Raw genomic sequence first — 14395 nt, forward strand, 5'->3', positions numbered from 1 at the left:
GCGGGAGCAGGCTGGGTCCCTGGGGGCCTTTGGGTTCCCAGCTGACACCCTTGCTCTCAGCTGCTCCGCGTTTGCAGCGGTTCAGTAGGACGTGCAAGGCGCAGAGAGGAGTGGGCGGGTGGGGGCGCTCAGTGGCAAGTGCGCGGGGGCTCAGCCTCCCCCGGGAGGCGGGAGAGGAAATGGCGGGCGGGATGGCCCCATCCGCGGGGAGACACTCGGGTCTAGACGGCTTGGCAAGGCTCGCAGGGCTGAGTCACATGCGTCTGGAGCTGGAAACACGGGCGCTGGGACTGGAACATGAACTTGCCCACTCTGGAAGGCTGGGTGGGGGAGGGGGCGCTCAACCTCCCCTTCTGGCTCTCTCGACCCCAGCCGAGCACAAGCCCCAGTTTCTGCCCAGCCTCTGCCCTCTGCCTGAGGCAGCTTCCACAGGGAATCAAGCCGGGCCCCACGTTATTGGCAGGGACCAACTAGAATTTCAGAGGGGGAAGTGGGATGGTAAAGTGGTCTCCACCTGACCCCCACCCCGATCATGGCCCTACTCCCTCCGCCCAGCCACATCCCAACCTGGGACCTTTCTGCCCCAAAGCCACCCTTGCTGCACTTTGCCCCCTCCAGCCCACCTTTCACTGACACCTTCCCCAGGGATGCCCTCACCCCAGCAGCTGAAGGCCTTGGCTCCTTTCTCCCTGACTACCAATGCTCCTTACTACCCACCACCCCATCCCCAGCCATCATTGTCCCGTTTGGGGGTCTGTGTAACCCTTCCCTCCTCCTCTCTCTGTCTCTGTCTCTGTCTCTGTCTCCGTGTCTCTCTCTCTCTCTCTCTCTCTCTCTCTCTCACTCACTTGCTCAGGAACACCAGGTCTCGGGCAAGGAAGCACGACTCATGAGTCTGGATCGCCTGATGTATTTAGTGCTCACATCTGCAAGAAAAGTCATTTAATTGGGACCAGATCCTCTGAGGTTTCAATGGCATTAAAACAAGATGGGTTTTCTCTGGGGAAGGAACTGCTGGCAACAGGAATAGGGCATGGAAAGTTTGGCTTTTTTCTTCTCAAAGCTTGAAGAGGGAAAAGGCCCCTGTACCTTGATTTATATACCATAGATGTGTGAACATGCACCCCACGGGTAGACCTAGCACCCGTGTGCACATGCGCGCCTGCACATGCTGCTTTTGATTGATGTTACTCAGACACAATGTGAAAGGCTCAAGAATGGGCATGTTCTCATGCTCTGGGGGTCACTGCAAGCGTGTGTCTTTGTCTGCAGAACCACTGTTCTGCCCTGGGCCCTGACAGAAGGCCTGACACGTAGTAGGGGCTTGATGCCCTTGTCAAATGACAAATAGTAGGAGGGCAGGACTAACAGCCTAGACCTTAGCCCTGAACTCCAGATTCATACACTGAGCTGCCTTCTAGATGTCACTCTGTTGCTGTTTAATCTCCTGCCTCACACCTGACAGGTGGAGAGCTGGACTCCCCAGCTTCTGCCCCAGGCTCACTCTGCCCACAATTCTGACTCCACCTACTTCTCCCACCTTCCGTGTCCACCCTGGGCCAACCATGATCACCTTTCCCATGGAAGGTGCAGTTGCCTCCACACTTGCTCCCGTTTTCTGCCCTTGTGCCCCCCAACAAGTCTGTGCTCCACTCTGCAGCCCCAGGGATCCTTTTATATGTAAGTCAGATCATCTGAGTCCTCTGTTCAAAAGTCCACAGTGAATCCTTATTTCCTTCAAGGTCAAAGGCAAAGTCAACCTGCTGCCCTTGGACGCCCTGTCAAGCTGGCCCTCCTGCCCTTCATCAACCTCACCCCTCACTCAGCCTGCTCCACCACACAGGTCCCCTTGCTGGTTCTCACATTGGGCCCAATGCTTTCTTGCCTTGGGATCTTTGTACTGGATGTCCCTCCTTTCTTGGAGGGCACTTTACTGGAGCTCCTTTTGCGTGGCTATCTCCTTGTCACTCACATCTCCATCCAAAATTACCTGCTCATAGTCCTCATCTGATTCCCAAACAAACGTGCCCCTCCCTCCAATCACCATGGCCAGCCCCTTTCCTTTCTGATGGGGTCCCTGTTGCTCCCCACTGGACAGTCAGCTCCATGAGTACAGGGGAGCTGGCCATGTGACTCACCATTACACCACACAGTGCCTGGCCCACAGCAGGGGCTCAGGAATGTTTGGTAAGTGAAGAGTCTGTTGTCCAGTCCTCACTTAGTAGGTGGAGAGCTCTCAGCTGTGCAGTTTTAAGGAGTCTTGAGGGATGAAGAGCGTTGCTTTGACATCATCCAGGCTGCCTGTTTGAGTCCCGACTTGTGAGGGCATGTGTGTGCACGCATTTGTGGCCATGTGGAAGGGAAGGGCAGGAGGAAAAGGTGCACGCATCCCTTCCTTGCCCTTAGAATTCTGGGATTGTGCAGCTACAAGCAATCTTGATCAGCTAATGCAGCTTTTCTAAGCCCCTTCCAGCTCTCAGACTCTAGAACTTTCTAAGGAGCCCATGTCCACCACATTGAGACGAGGAGACTGAGGCCCTGAGCAGGGAGGCTTGCTCCTAACATCACATGGCCGGTTTGTCCAGGGCAGGCTGGGAGCCCAAAACTCTTTCCAGCAACCCCAGGCTGCATCCCTGGTTCCTGGAAAATGCCGACACTCTCCCACCCTGTGCTCCAGACACCAGGCTCGGGGTAGTGCTGGCCAGGAGCCCTGCCTTCCTCAGCCCAAGTCCATGAGTGAGCTCTGTGTGCAGGAGAGGCGGGGCGCGGGTGGTACCTCTGGTTCTGCCGAGCCCCCCACAGGCTGGCTCTGCTCCGTGGGGTTCCTTCAAGGTCTCCATGATGGCCGGGCGCCCTGAGACTGGACAGAGTAGGTGGCCAGGTGGCCACTGGGCCCCCAGTGGGGGAAGGGCATTGAAGACAGGACTCCACAGAAACTGGGGAAGTGATTGGCCAAGCCTCGCCCCTTCCTGCCTAGGTGGGTAGGAGCCGGGGTCCCTCCCTCCTCCAGGCGGCTATGCCAAAGAAACCTGGGAGCAGGCTTCCCCCCCCCACCCCCAGCCCAACTAATGGGAACCAGATGGCAGGATGTTTAGTCAGCGCCTGGGGAGCAGCGAACAGGGGAAATGGGTTGGGGGCCAGGATTCCAGAATCCATCCCCAGGCAGGGGGAGGGTCAGAGCCAGGACTCCCACCGCAGTTGTCTCCAGGGGTCCACCTCAAGCAGGGTCCTACCCCAACCTCAGGCGAAAGCAGGAGGCCTGGCTTCTGGTGCCCGACATGGGTGAGCCCGACCCACTCTTGGTTTCTTCTCTGTACTGGGGGGAGGGGAGGGTGCTCGGTCTTCCAGTTATCCCTGGGCAAATCTTGCTTACTCTCATACCTCAGGCCTCCTAAGCCTAAGTACTCCCCTCTCCCAGCTTCAGCAGATCGCCAGCCCAGGACATCTTGTGTCACCAACAGGCAAATCATGGCTTCATCCTTGGCTCCCAAAGTGCTTGCTCACGCTCACTCCCCAGACAGTCCCTGTCTCTGGTCTGTGCGTGGCTTGGTCCCAAATTCAGGCCGTAAACCAGAGCCCTGGACTGGACAGGGGATGGGGAGCCAGCAGACCCCGTGTCACTGCCACACTCTGCCTGCTGCTCCCCAGACCCAAGTGGGCAGATGCTGAGGTGCTCACTGAAGACCCACTTGCCGGGGACTCCCCTCTGACCCACCCCCCGGGGTCTCACACACTCACATGTGGCCCCTACACAAAGACCTTGAACCCCAGGTGGTGATAGGAGGCTCCTTCCCTAGGCCCTTCTCAGCCCTGCTCTTATCCTGCCCCTCCCCCCCTCCCCTCCACCCAAGCCTTGCCCACAATTAACTCATTTTTAAAAATCGCTTCCAAACATAAGTCAATGCTGGACAGAGCTGTAGGAAAAGCTTCCTCAATGCTGGCCCTGAAGAGCCACGTAGTGAGCCTGGTCTTTTGGCCAGCACCCCCCCACCCCCCGCCCTCCGTTCCCACAGCTGGGCTTGGGGCTGGGGCCCTCTGAGGGTTGGCCAGTGGCCTCCTTTGCTTTTTGCTCCACCCTGCTGCCCCTGCCCTCGGGCCTGGCCTCCTTTCTACCTTATTCCATCCTGACCAAGAGGGCATGTGTGAGACGTGGGGGCATCTGGGGAGTGCCTGATGACAGTGGTTACACTGGGACCTGGGACTCTCGGCCAAGAAGTCCGGGGGTACCTGTGAGATGGCCTTGACCAGGCCACTCAGGCCAAGGGTCTCTGAAAAGCTGGCAGCTCCTGGTCCACACATACTTCCATGTGGGGATGGGGGCACAGCCAGGGGACCACAGTACCTGTAACTCTCTCCATTTCACAAAGGAGGATGTGGTGGCTTGGAGGGAAAGGCACTGCCCAGAGGTAGGCAGGGAGCCAGTAGAAGGACCAGGAGCTGAGCAGTGTACTCCGGCCCTGACCAAAGGTAGGCCTGTGCTCAGGTGGCCTTGGGGCCCTGAGGGCTGGGGTCCACACTTGCCGATCTAGCTCTGCCTACGTGTTCTCTTTCCGCTGGGATTGGGAGGCGTCAGCACTGGCGCCTATGGCAGAATCCCACAGGTTTCCGAATGGGCCAGAGCCGCCATTTCCCAGGTGGCCCTGGCACCCGCCCCCTCTCCTTTCCCGGCCGTGGAGGTAGGACCTGGCAGCCTCAGGTGGGCTGCCTGCTCTGTGGTGGGCCTCACAGGCCCACTGTGTGTGGAGACAGAAGCCCCATTCATGGGGGCCTCTGAGCCTGAGCCAGTGGAGAATAAATGCAGGCCTTATGGAAAAAGAGCAAGAGCACTCTGGTCCAAGAAAACAATCAATCTCTCTTTCTCCTCAGGTGGGAGCAGGGGATGTTGGAGGAAGTTGGGGGCAAGGCCTGGGGAGGTGTTTGTTTGGAGGGGGGCTTCCTGGGGGAGGGCCAGGGCGGGTGTGGGAGGCTCCAAGTGCTGCAGCCAGGGCAGGGAGCTCAGGGAGCGGGACTGTCGCGTGCCATCCTGCGTGTGTCTGCCGCTCCCACCTCTCCCAGCTCTTCATCTTTTCCGCCTTTGCAGCCCAAGCACAGTGGCCATGAAGAGCATGCTGCTCCCTGTCCTGGCTCTTTGGGTGGGGTGCTGCCCTGGAGGGGCCCTGGCCAAGCAGGGGCCAAGCCTGAGAGAGCCCACGGCCCCACCAACCCCCTTGGGCTTACCCATCCTACAGCCGCCACCGCTGCCCAGCCCACCTGGGACCCCCAATGGTAAGTAGGTGGCACCAGCAGGAAGAGGCTGGCAGGAGGGAGCACCTTGCCCCGCTAGTGTAAGCCCTGGGGCTTACGCAGAGAGAGAGGCTGCCCAACTTGGCTGCTGGGGGTGCTGGAAGGGGTCCATGGGCCTAAGAGAACCCTCCCTGGAGGGCAAGGAGGGATTGCAGACTCTGGGAAGCCTCGTCCCCATCACCCAGGGTGGGGGCAGGGGAAGGGAGAGGCCTCCCTAGGAGGAGGGGCTGCTGCAGCTGGGGCTGGAAGAATGGATCTGAATTTGCTGGCTGGAGAGTTGAGCCGGCACCCCTAAGCCTGCTGGGGAGACTGGGAGAAGTGGGGGGGCCCAGGGCTGGTGTGGGGTGGCACAAGGAGCCCCAGGAGACTGGCTACAGTGCGGCCTCGGTCTCATATGCCAATGATTGGCACCATGTTTGGTGGCCCATCTCCAGGCCTGGAGGTGGGGTGGGAGGGGCCAGAGGATTGATCTGCAGGGCAGGCCCATGGTCAGCGCTGGTTAAGGGGGGCTGTCACTCAGTGGAGGCGAGGCCTAGGGGCTATTGCCGCTCCTTTGCAGTGGCTAACTGCCCCTTGAGGTGGCCTTGGGGTCCGCCTTGCTCCCAACAACCTCCCCTCCCAGCAGGCATTGGCGCTCCCACCTCTGAAAGCAAACTGCCAGGTGGGAGTGACCCCTTTAGCTCTCCACCCTCCCTGCCCAGGAAGCACCCACAAGGACCCGGAGGCACAGGAGCAAGGCCAGCTCCTCTGCCAAGGGGCCCTGAAGCTCTCCTGGGCCCACCCCTATGGGCCAGAGGCCTGCCTGTGCCTTGTAAGAACAGGCTGGAGAGTCACCAGTACTAAAGAGCTGCTTCAGCTCTGGGAGGCAGGCAGGGTGACGCTGATGCTCGGGGTCCCCAACTCTGGTCTCATGAAAAGGTGGGGAGGAGACCAGGAAGTCTCTGATACTTGGTGGCCTTGGGGGTCAGTGACAGAAGGACAAGAGCTCCTGAGTAAAGAAGAGGAAAGCAGAATTGAGGCCTGAGCATAAAGGGAAGGAGGAAGGGGGGGTCTAGCCTGCAGCTGACATCCCCACTACGGGGAAAGAGGTGCTGCCTCTCAGCCATGCAGGGATCCTGACCACCTCAGCCCACATCGGCTCCTTCTGCAGGTCAGGTGCAACCCATCTCCAGGAGCGGCGGCCGGGACAGGCCTGAGGACAGGCAACTGGACTGGCCACAGGCACGGCCCACCTCCAAGGAGAGTGGCCATGGACCCCTCACCCAGCCCCTGGTCCCTGGCTGGAAGGACCCTGCCAGGCCAGGGCTGGCCCAGAGGAAAGAGTCACCCCCAGCAGCCTGGGAGCAAGAGCAGAGTCACAGCAAGGGGCTCAGCCCTGAGCAGGCCCCGGCCCAGGCCACAGCGACAGTGGGGGTTGAGGCAGCGAGGCCCTGGGCTGCCAAATTCAGGCCCTTGCAGACCAGCAGGGCCCCCCGAGCAAAAGAGGGGGCAGTGGCCACTGAAGAGGGCCAGGGAAGGAAGGCAGGAGGCTGGGATGCCAAGAGAAAGGGCCTGAAGCCCAGGAAGCCCCCCAAAGGTGAGGACCAGCCAGGGCAGGCAGCCCCCAGATGGAGCCTGTGGGGGTGATGGGCCATGAGTGAGTCTGAAGAGGTGAAGGCTTGGTCCAACCTCCACCAATCACACCAACATCACCAGCCACTCACCCTCCACCCCACTCCCACTCTCAATGTACCCAAGCCTAGTACCCTCGCGTGTGGAGCAGGAGGAGAGCTCCCCATGGCAGGTCCCCTTCCCCCCCCGCAGGCCTCCCGTTTGAGCCTTGGCCCTTGGTGTCCAGGGAAAGGAGCTCCAAGTGGCCTGGTGTTGCAGCCCTGCTGGCTGAGTCCCCGGCATGTCTAAGAGCCCCAGGCAAGGTCCTGCCCCTCAGCAGGCCCCTGTAGATATGTGAGTGGTCTGGGGCTGCATCTCATCCTCTAGGGGCCTCCCGCCAACCTGGCCCAGGGGGCTGGCATCAAAAGAAGGCCCACAGCCGAGATCGCAGTGGCAGCAGCACCTTGGAGACCACAGGTCGAGGGCAGAAAAGGCCTGGAAGCGGGCGAGGGTACAGGCGTGGGCCTGCAGATCTGGGCATCATGGAGCAGGCCATGCCCTCCCTGCCAGCCTCATGTCTCCTGGCCCAGGCCGCCATTGCCTGCAGCAACGTCAAGATGAAACATGTCCCTGCCTTGACTGACCCTGGCCTGACCACACTCTACCTGGCAGGTGAGTGGCCTTTGTCCCCTACATCCACCCCTGCAGCAGGGGTGAGACAGCCACACACGCAGGCTCCCCCTCTAGTGGGTCCTTGGCCATTATGGCTGCTGCCCGACCGTGCCCTACAAATGGTTCACCTTCCCATGGGTCCTGGCTGGCAATGAGAAGATGCCCTGACCTGGGACAGCCAGAAGAGCTCGTTCCTTCAAGGAATGTGTCATTGCTGCCTCTGGCCCATATGGGGGAGGTACAGAGTGGCACAGGGGAGGGGGACAAGGGAGAATGGAATATGGCTGCCCCATGTGTGTGCACAGAGAACGAAATTGCCAAGATCCCGGCCCACACATTCCTGGGACTGCCCAATCTGGAGTGGCTGGACCTGAGCAAAAACAAGCTGGATGCCCGAGGCCTGCACCCCCATGCCTTCAAGGTGCGCAGCGGCCCCTCCGCCTATTATTTCAGGGAGCCTGGGCCAGTCCAAAATGGCCCCAGGTGTCCACTGCTCCTTGCCCCACCCTGCCTGGGGAATAAGTCCTAGAGGAAGCACTTCACAGAGTACCCAGTATGGTGGGCTTGGATGATTTGGGGTGACACGGTCCATAGCTGGCAGGGTGGAAATCAGCACAGATCTTTGGGCCCCACGAGGGAGCAGCACACCTGGGAAAAATGAAAGACAGGCCTGGTCCAAGTGGGAACTAGAAAGCCATGATGCAACCCAATAGGTGTGCCCCTGGGCGGGATGAGCCCAAAGCCACACCCAGAAGGCCTAGCCCTGAAGGCCCAGTCCTGGCTTGAAGAGCACCCCAGCCCCCAGCCCTCTCTTTTCCCCCCACACTTCCAGAATCTAACACGGCTGAAGCGGCTGAACCTGGATGGGAACTCGCTGTCCACAGTGCCAGCTTTGCCCACCTCCCTGCAGGAGCTCAAACTCAACGACAACCTCCTGCAGGGCCTGCAGCACAGCAGCTTCCGGGGTTCGGGGTCGGGCAGGCCCTGGGGGCAGGGACCAGAAGGGCCAGGCCTGAGCAGCCAGGGAGGCCTCGGAAAGTTGCGGGTGAGGGGAGGGTCCGCTCAGGGCAGCCTGGCTGGAAGGCAGAGGAAAGAGCACCAGCCTGGGAAAGCAGCCTTGGCCTCGAAGGGAGCAACAGCAGGAAGCTCCCAGTAGGCCTTCAGAGCTCTGCAGTAGGCTCAGGTGCCCCTCTGCCTGCCCACCCTGCAGGGCTCAGTCAGCTGCTGACGCTGGAGGTGGAAGGGAACCAGCTACATGATGGGAACATCTTCCCCCTGGCCTTTCAGCCGCTACGCAACCTGCTCTACCTGAGGTTGGACCGGAACCGGCTGCGGACCATCCCACCTGGCCTGCCAGCCTCCCTGCAGGTGAGCTGGGAGACCTGAGGCTGGGAGAGGCAACATTGTGACCCAATGATCTGCTGCTGGTGAGCAGAGATCCCCATGGGGAAACACCAAAGGCCTCGCCTTCCCCTGACTTAACCTTCCAGAAGCCCAGAGTTGGGCCTCAAGGACTGTCCTGAACTCACTGAATGTCCCTGAGCAAGGCCCATGCCCTCTCTGGGCCACATGGTCCCCTTGTGCTTGGCAGTACTCTCTGGGCCTGTCTTGTGGGGGATCCTGAGGAGCCATGGCATGGCTGACAGGTGTCGCTGGGATCCTTTGCACAGATGACCATGGCCAGGAGAGGAGCAGAGACAGTGGTACCTGAGTACCACAGATGGGGCCAGGTGGAAGGGGGCAGGGAGCTGGGCCTGGCCATCAGCGAGTTGCAGACGGGCCTCTCACTCCAAGCCCTGACCCTAGGAGCTGCACCTGAGTGCTAACGTCATCGAGGAGGTGACAGAGGGTGCGCTGAACCGCAGCCGCAGCCTCAGTGTGCTAGTACTCAGCAACAACCGGCTCCAGGAGGACCGGCTGGCGCCCCGAGCTTGGATCGATCTCCCGTGAGTGCCATCACCCACCCTGGCACCACCCAAGCTTCACCCCAGTGGGCACCTGGAGGCCAGAGAGGGAAGATATGCCAAAGGAACCCAGAGAGTCAGGCGGGAGGGCAGAGAGGGCTGGGGGTGGCCTCGTTGCTTGGGCCTGGTCTCAAGTGGGTCACCTGTCTCCCCACCTAGGGCTCACGGTGGCCTGAGCTCTCAGCCACCTGCTCCTCCAAGATTGCCCTGTCCCTCCCACTTGGCAAAATCCCCAAAGACACAGAAACCCCTTCCTCCACCTATACCTGGACTTGCCCTGCAGGCACCCAGGAACTTCACTTGGGAGGTGCTGGGGGCCTGGATGGAGGGGCAGCACAAGCAGTAAGAGCTGGCTTGGTGCTGGGTTTAGCTAGGAACCAACAGGGGCAGGAAGAAATGGTAGGGCTCAGGAAAGAGAAGTGTCTGAGTGTCCTGGGATGAGTGTAACACTGTACCACAAACTAGGCAGCTTAAACATCAGTGATTGATTCTTTCATGGTTCTGGAGGCCAGAGGTCCAAAATCAAGGTGTCATCAGGGCCGTGCTCCCTCCAAAGGCTGTAGGGGAGGGCCCTTCCAGTTTCTAGTGGGCCCAGGCGTCCCTTGGCTCATAGCCACATCACTCCAGTATCTGCCTTTCTTCACTTGGCTTCTCCTCTGTGTCTGTGTCTCTCTTCTGTCTCTTATAAGGACACTGTCATTGGACTTAGGGCCCATCAGGGTAATCCAGGATGATCTCATCTCGAGATCCTTAACTTCATTACATGTGCAAAGACTCTTTTGCCAAATAAGGTCATATTCACAGGTTCTTGGCAGACATATCTTTTGGGGGCACTATTCACCCCACTACAGGAAGGCTCCAGGATAAGTCCCCATGATCTGGTTCAGACAGTTGGGTGTGGGTGCGGGCAGGAGGGTCCCAGGAGGAGACCCCCATCCTTAAAGGCCTAAGGAGTTAGGACGTGGTCCCGGGAGCAATGGGAGGGATGGGGAGGTACAATCCTTGGGGTCTGACACCACTGAGGAAAGTGGGGTGGGAGTGGGGGAGACTGACAGGGGTCAACAGATAGTCTGACCTGCCATTCCAGGGACCAGAGCCTCCTGCCCTGCATCCTCGTGTTCCAGGAAAAAGTTACCAAGACGTTTGGGTTTAATTATTCCTTTTTCCTCTCCCCCTCTTGCCAAGGGGGCAAAAGAAAGCAGACAGCAGCCTAGGGAGGAGCCGCCCAGCTGCTGTTCCACTCCCGCCTCGGGGCCTGGGCAGGGGGCTGGCGGCCAGTCAAGCCCGGGCCAGTGCCGGCCAGTTTTTCTCTAGATGGTGGAAGGGGAGGGGGCTGCTGTCTCCGAAGGCTAAGGAGGCACCGGAGCCCCCAGCCTCATGGGTTGAGGACAGCATGGACTCCAAGGCCAAAGGGCTGACCCCACCCACAGTGGCTGGGGGGTGTCACTGAGAGAAGCCCCTTTCCCTGCTCTGACCCCTTCTAAAAGCATCACCACCCTCTGCTCCTGCTTCTTCCTGCCTAGCCATTGTCCTCACCCAGCGTGGAGCGACCCGGGCTCTCAGAGGCCTGAGCTTCACCGCTTGCCTCCCTGAGTCTCCTTGGGGTCCCCTGGCCCTGACCCTGTGAGAGCCTTATTCTTTTTCTCTACCTCCCTGTCTCTCTTCTGCTTAGCCCGGGCGAGGCAGGAAGAGGACAAGAGAGTGTAGTGGTAAGAGGAGAAGGCTGCGAGGCCAAGGAAGAGCAGAGCAGGGACAGGCCTAAGTGGGGAAGATGGGTGACAGCTCAGCTGCCCCCAGCTCTTTCCCCAGATCACAGGCACCTCCACTTGCACTTTCTTTGTCAGGTGTAGCTCTGATTGTGTGTTCTGTCTGGGGGCACATCACCATTCTCCTCTTGGGCCTGGACCAGGGACCCCGATTTGGGCTCCAGCTGTTGCTGCGCTCGCAGCTGGGTGCCATCAGCTCCCTCCGCACCCTTGTGCCCCACAGGAAGCTGGAGACCCTTGACCTGTCCCACAACCGGCTGGTGCACGTGCCCTCCTTCCTGCCACGGGGCCTCCGGCGCCTGACGCTGCACCACAACCGTATTGAGCGCATCCCTGGCTATGTGTTCGCGCACATGAAGCCTGGCCTAGAGTTCCTGCACCTGTCCCACAACAGCCTGCGTGCCGACGGCATCCATGGCGTGTCCTTCCTGGGCCTGCAGTCCTCCCTGGCTGAGCTGCTGCTGGATCACAACCAGCTGCAGGCCATCCCACATGGCCTCCTGGGCCTCAAGGGGCTGCAGGTGCTGCGTCTGAGCCACAACAAGATCAGGTAGGGGTGCCCTCCTGCGCCTGTCCTGCTGTTTCACCTCTCCCCCGACCCCTGCCAGCCAGGGAGGAAGGGGTGGCTGAGGCCATGAGGCCCTGCCTGCCAGCTGGGCCAGGGAGGGCTGGCCTGTGAACTCCTCATTCTGGCCTCAGAGGCTGAGGGCAGGACTATAGGGGAATCCTTCACCGCCCCCATTCACCCATCTTGGTTGGTGTGATGGGAGGCTGTGTCCAGTGGCTGGCAGGCTTGGGCAGCCAAGGTGGAGTGTCACGTCCAGCGTGGCAAGGGCAAATAGGTTTCTCTTAAGGGGCGACGCAGATTGAAGAAGAGCAAGAGACAAAAGTAAGATTAAGAGCGAGACCAAGGGACTCAGCCAGAGAAGACTGAGTGAGCCCCGAATCGGGTCAGCGCATGGCTTTTATTGAGAAATTTGAAAAGAAGTGAAACTGTTTCATAGCTGTCAATCAATTTGTAACCCGTGACTTATGTGTGCCTTAAGACCTTTTCCATTAGCATTCCCTTTGTGTTCCAGCACATCCTGTGCCTTCACACTTCCTCCACATAGCCCCAAGACACTTTGTTACTGTATCCTCCCAGGGGAGATAACTATTATCATTCCAATAGGTCCCAGTCACCTGAGACACTCCCCCAGAGAGAGCTTTACAGATATCATTCCATCCGGCCTCAGTTTTCCGAGACACTCTCTCTACTAATGGGTCAGAGGCTAATGTAGGGGGTGGTAACGGAATCGGCTATAATGCAACAGTGGAGGGCTGTGGACAGCAGAATCTGGGCAGGGATTGGGCAAGGGGAAGGCGGGAGGGTTCCAGCCCAGAGCAACAAGGACTGAGACACCTGTCTGCCCCTCCACCCTGGGTCTGGTCTCTGCGTGGCGGTCTCATTGCTCCCTCACTGTGGGGTCCTCTCTTTTTCTACTCTTGCGTAATGCCTGCCTCCCCTTTCTGGGGTCTTTTCTCCTCTCTTCTGCCCTGCCACCCCCACTCCACAGACACGTGCCCCTAAATTCCATTTGTGACACGCGAGTGACCCAGGACTCCAACCTCATCTCCACACACCTGGAGAACAACCTCATCGACAGGCGCCGCATCCCTCCCACGGCCTTCTCCTGCATCCGGGCCTACCATAGCGTGGTCCTCCAGCCCCAGCAGGGGGAGGAGGAGGGCTCCTAGCCCCACCCTGCCGGACATCCTCACCCCCTGCTCCTTTGGGACTGGGGGGGGGAGGGACTCCGGCCCAGCTCCACATGACCTTTGCACCACTGGGAGAAAGATCTAGAGCGCCCTGATTCTTCAGACACTCCTACTTCCCACTGACTACTGAGGCCCCTTCCTTAGTAAACGGCCCAGTGGGATGCGGTGCTGGTTCAGACCTGAACATAATAAATGCGTCTCATTCAAGCCTCCACCAGCCTCCCTCTCTCCCTCCTTGATTGAAGCCTCATGTGCATGCTGGGTCCCCAGGGCACACGTCCTGGACACTGCTTCATCAGCAGGAGGGTAAGAATGCCTGGTGCCACAAGCTCCTCCAAGAGCTTCCCCACCCCCACCTGCTCTGACCAGGGTCCTGAAGTCCCCAAGCCATCTGGGGGCCAGGCTCACCTCCCAGTTGCTCAAAGCAGCATCAGTAACTGTCATCCAGGAAGTGTCCCCATCCTGGGCATGGACAAACAGAGGTGGGCTTGGCTGGCAGAGCAGGCTGACAGGGAGGCCACTGGCACCGGCCTTTTGTCCTGGAGCTATTAATAGCCACACCTACACCCAGGCCAGGGGGCACCTTGCCTCTCCCTCTTCCCCTATTGCAGGTCCCAGGGCCGTCATCCTGGTTCCCCCCATCCCTGATGCACACCCTTCCCGAGGCTAGCCTGTGGGTCCCCCAGGACCTCACCCACAGCCCTCAAGGGCAGGGAAAAGCATCCAAGGATGTGGGACCCAGATGTGCCCTCATGAGACCTGGTGCCAGGGGAGGGTGGGGAGCAGCGTTTGCTCAACGACTCTTGGAGAAGGAGCACTTGCTCTGTGGGAGGCCAGGCCCAGCCCTGGGGACCTGGTGGCAACCACCCCTGGCCAAAGTTGCTGACTATCCGCCTGGTGGGGGAGGCAGACGCAGACACAAGCCAGCTGTGAGGGCTCAGCCCTGCCGATGGCTGGCCAGCTGTGCTGGGTGGGGACACAGGGTCGGTGGAGCCCCATGACATCATTGGAACAGTTGCCCTGCCTGTGTGAGGGGAGCCACCAAGACTGGGATGGGGTCACTGGGTCAGCCTTGACAGCTCATGATGCCACCATGCCTGGTGCTGGTGAGGGTGAGGAGCAAGAGGGCCACAACGAGCAGGGAGCATAGCAGGCCACACCCCTGCCCTGGGAGTGGGGGGCTCCTCATGGTGTTGGGGGACACAGCCAAGTGATAGGTATCGACGATGCAATAGGAGCCGGCCTGGCCTCAGCCTTCAGTGATGCTGGATGTGGGTGGAGTGGAAAAGGACAGGCACCAAGTGCCCACTGCAGAGACCTTGCCCTGCCGTTGCCTCTGGCTGAGGTCTGGGCCTGGGAATT

At 59.8% G+C, this 14395-nt stretch overlaps 1 protein-coding gene across 3 annotated transcripts in view; it reads left to right on the forward strand.

Annotated features, from left to right (window-relative positions):
* Window positions 1–13235, forward strand: part of LOC109394332 (extracellular matrix protein 2-like) — a 17218-nt gene extending 3983 nt beyond the window's left edge. Inside the window, exons 2-10 of one of the 3 annotated variants that reach the window (XM_019664301.1) lie at window positions 5081–5265; window positions 6434–6859; window positions 7261–7545; window positions 7851–7966; window positions 8378–8510; window positions 8756–8913; window positions 9352–9491; window positions 11499–11825; window positions 12832–13235. In XM_019664301.1, the coding sequence (XP_019519846.1) occupies window positions 5097–5265; window positions 6434–6859; window positions 7261–7545; window positions 7851–7966; window positions 8378–8510; window positions 8756–8913; window positions 9352–9491; window positions 11499–11825; window positions 12832–13012 (1935 nt within the window). In that variant the 5' untranslated portion in view covers window positions 5081–5096 and the 3' untranslated portion in view covers window positions 13013–13235. Of the gene's footprint in view, window positions 1–5000; window positions 5266–6433; window positions 6860–7260; window positions 7546–7850; window positions 7967–8377; window positions 8511–8755; window positions 8914–9351; window positions 9492–11498; window positions 11826–12831 lie in introns of those variants that run through there. The other 2 variants (XM_019664302.1, XM_019664303.1) reach the window with 2 other exon arrangements.
* The last annotated feature ends 1160 nt before the right edge of the window (window positions 13236–14395 follow it).

This window comes from Hipposideros armiger, unplaced genomic scaffold, assembly GCF_001890085.2.
Source record: "Hipposideros armiger isolate ML-2016 unplaced genomic scaffold, ASM189008v1 scaffold_419, whole genome shotgun sequence".
Lineage (NCBI taxonomy): Eukaryota > Metazoa > Chordata > Mammalia > Chiroptera > Hipposideridae > Hipposideros > Hipposideros armiger.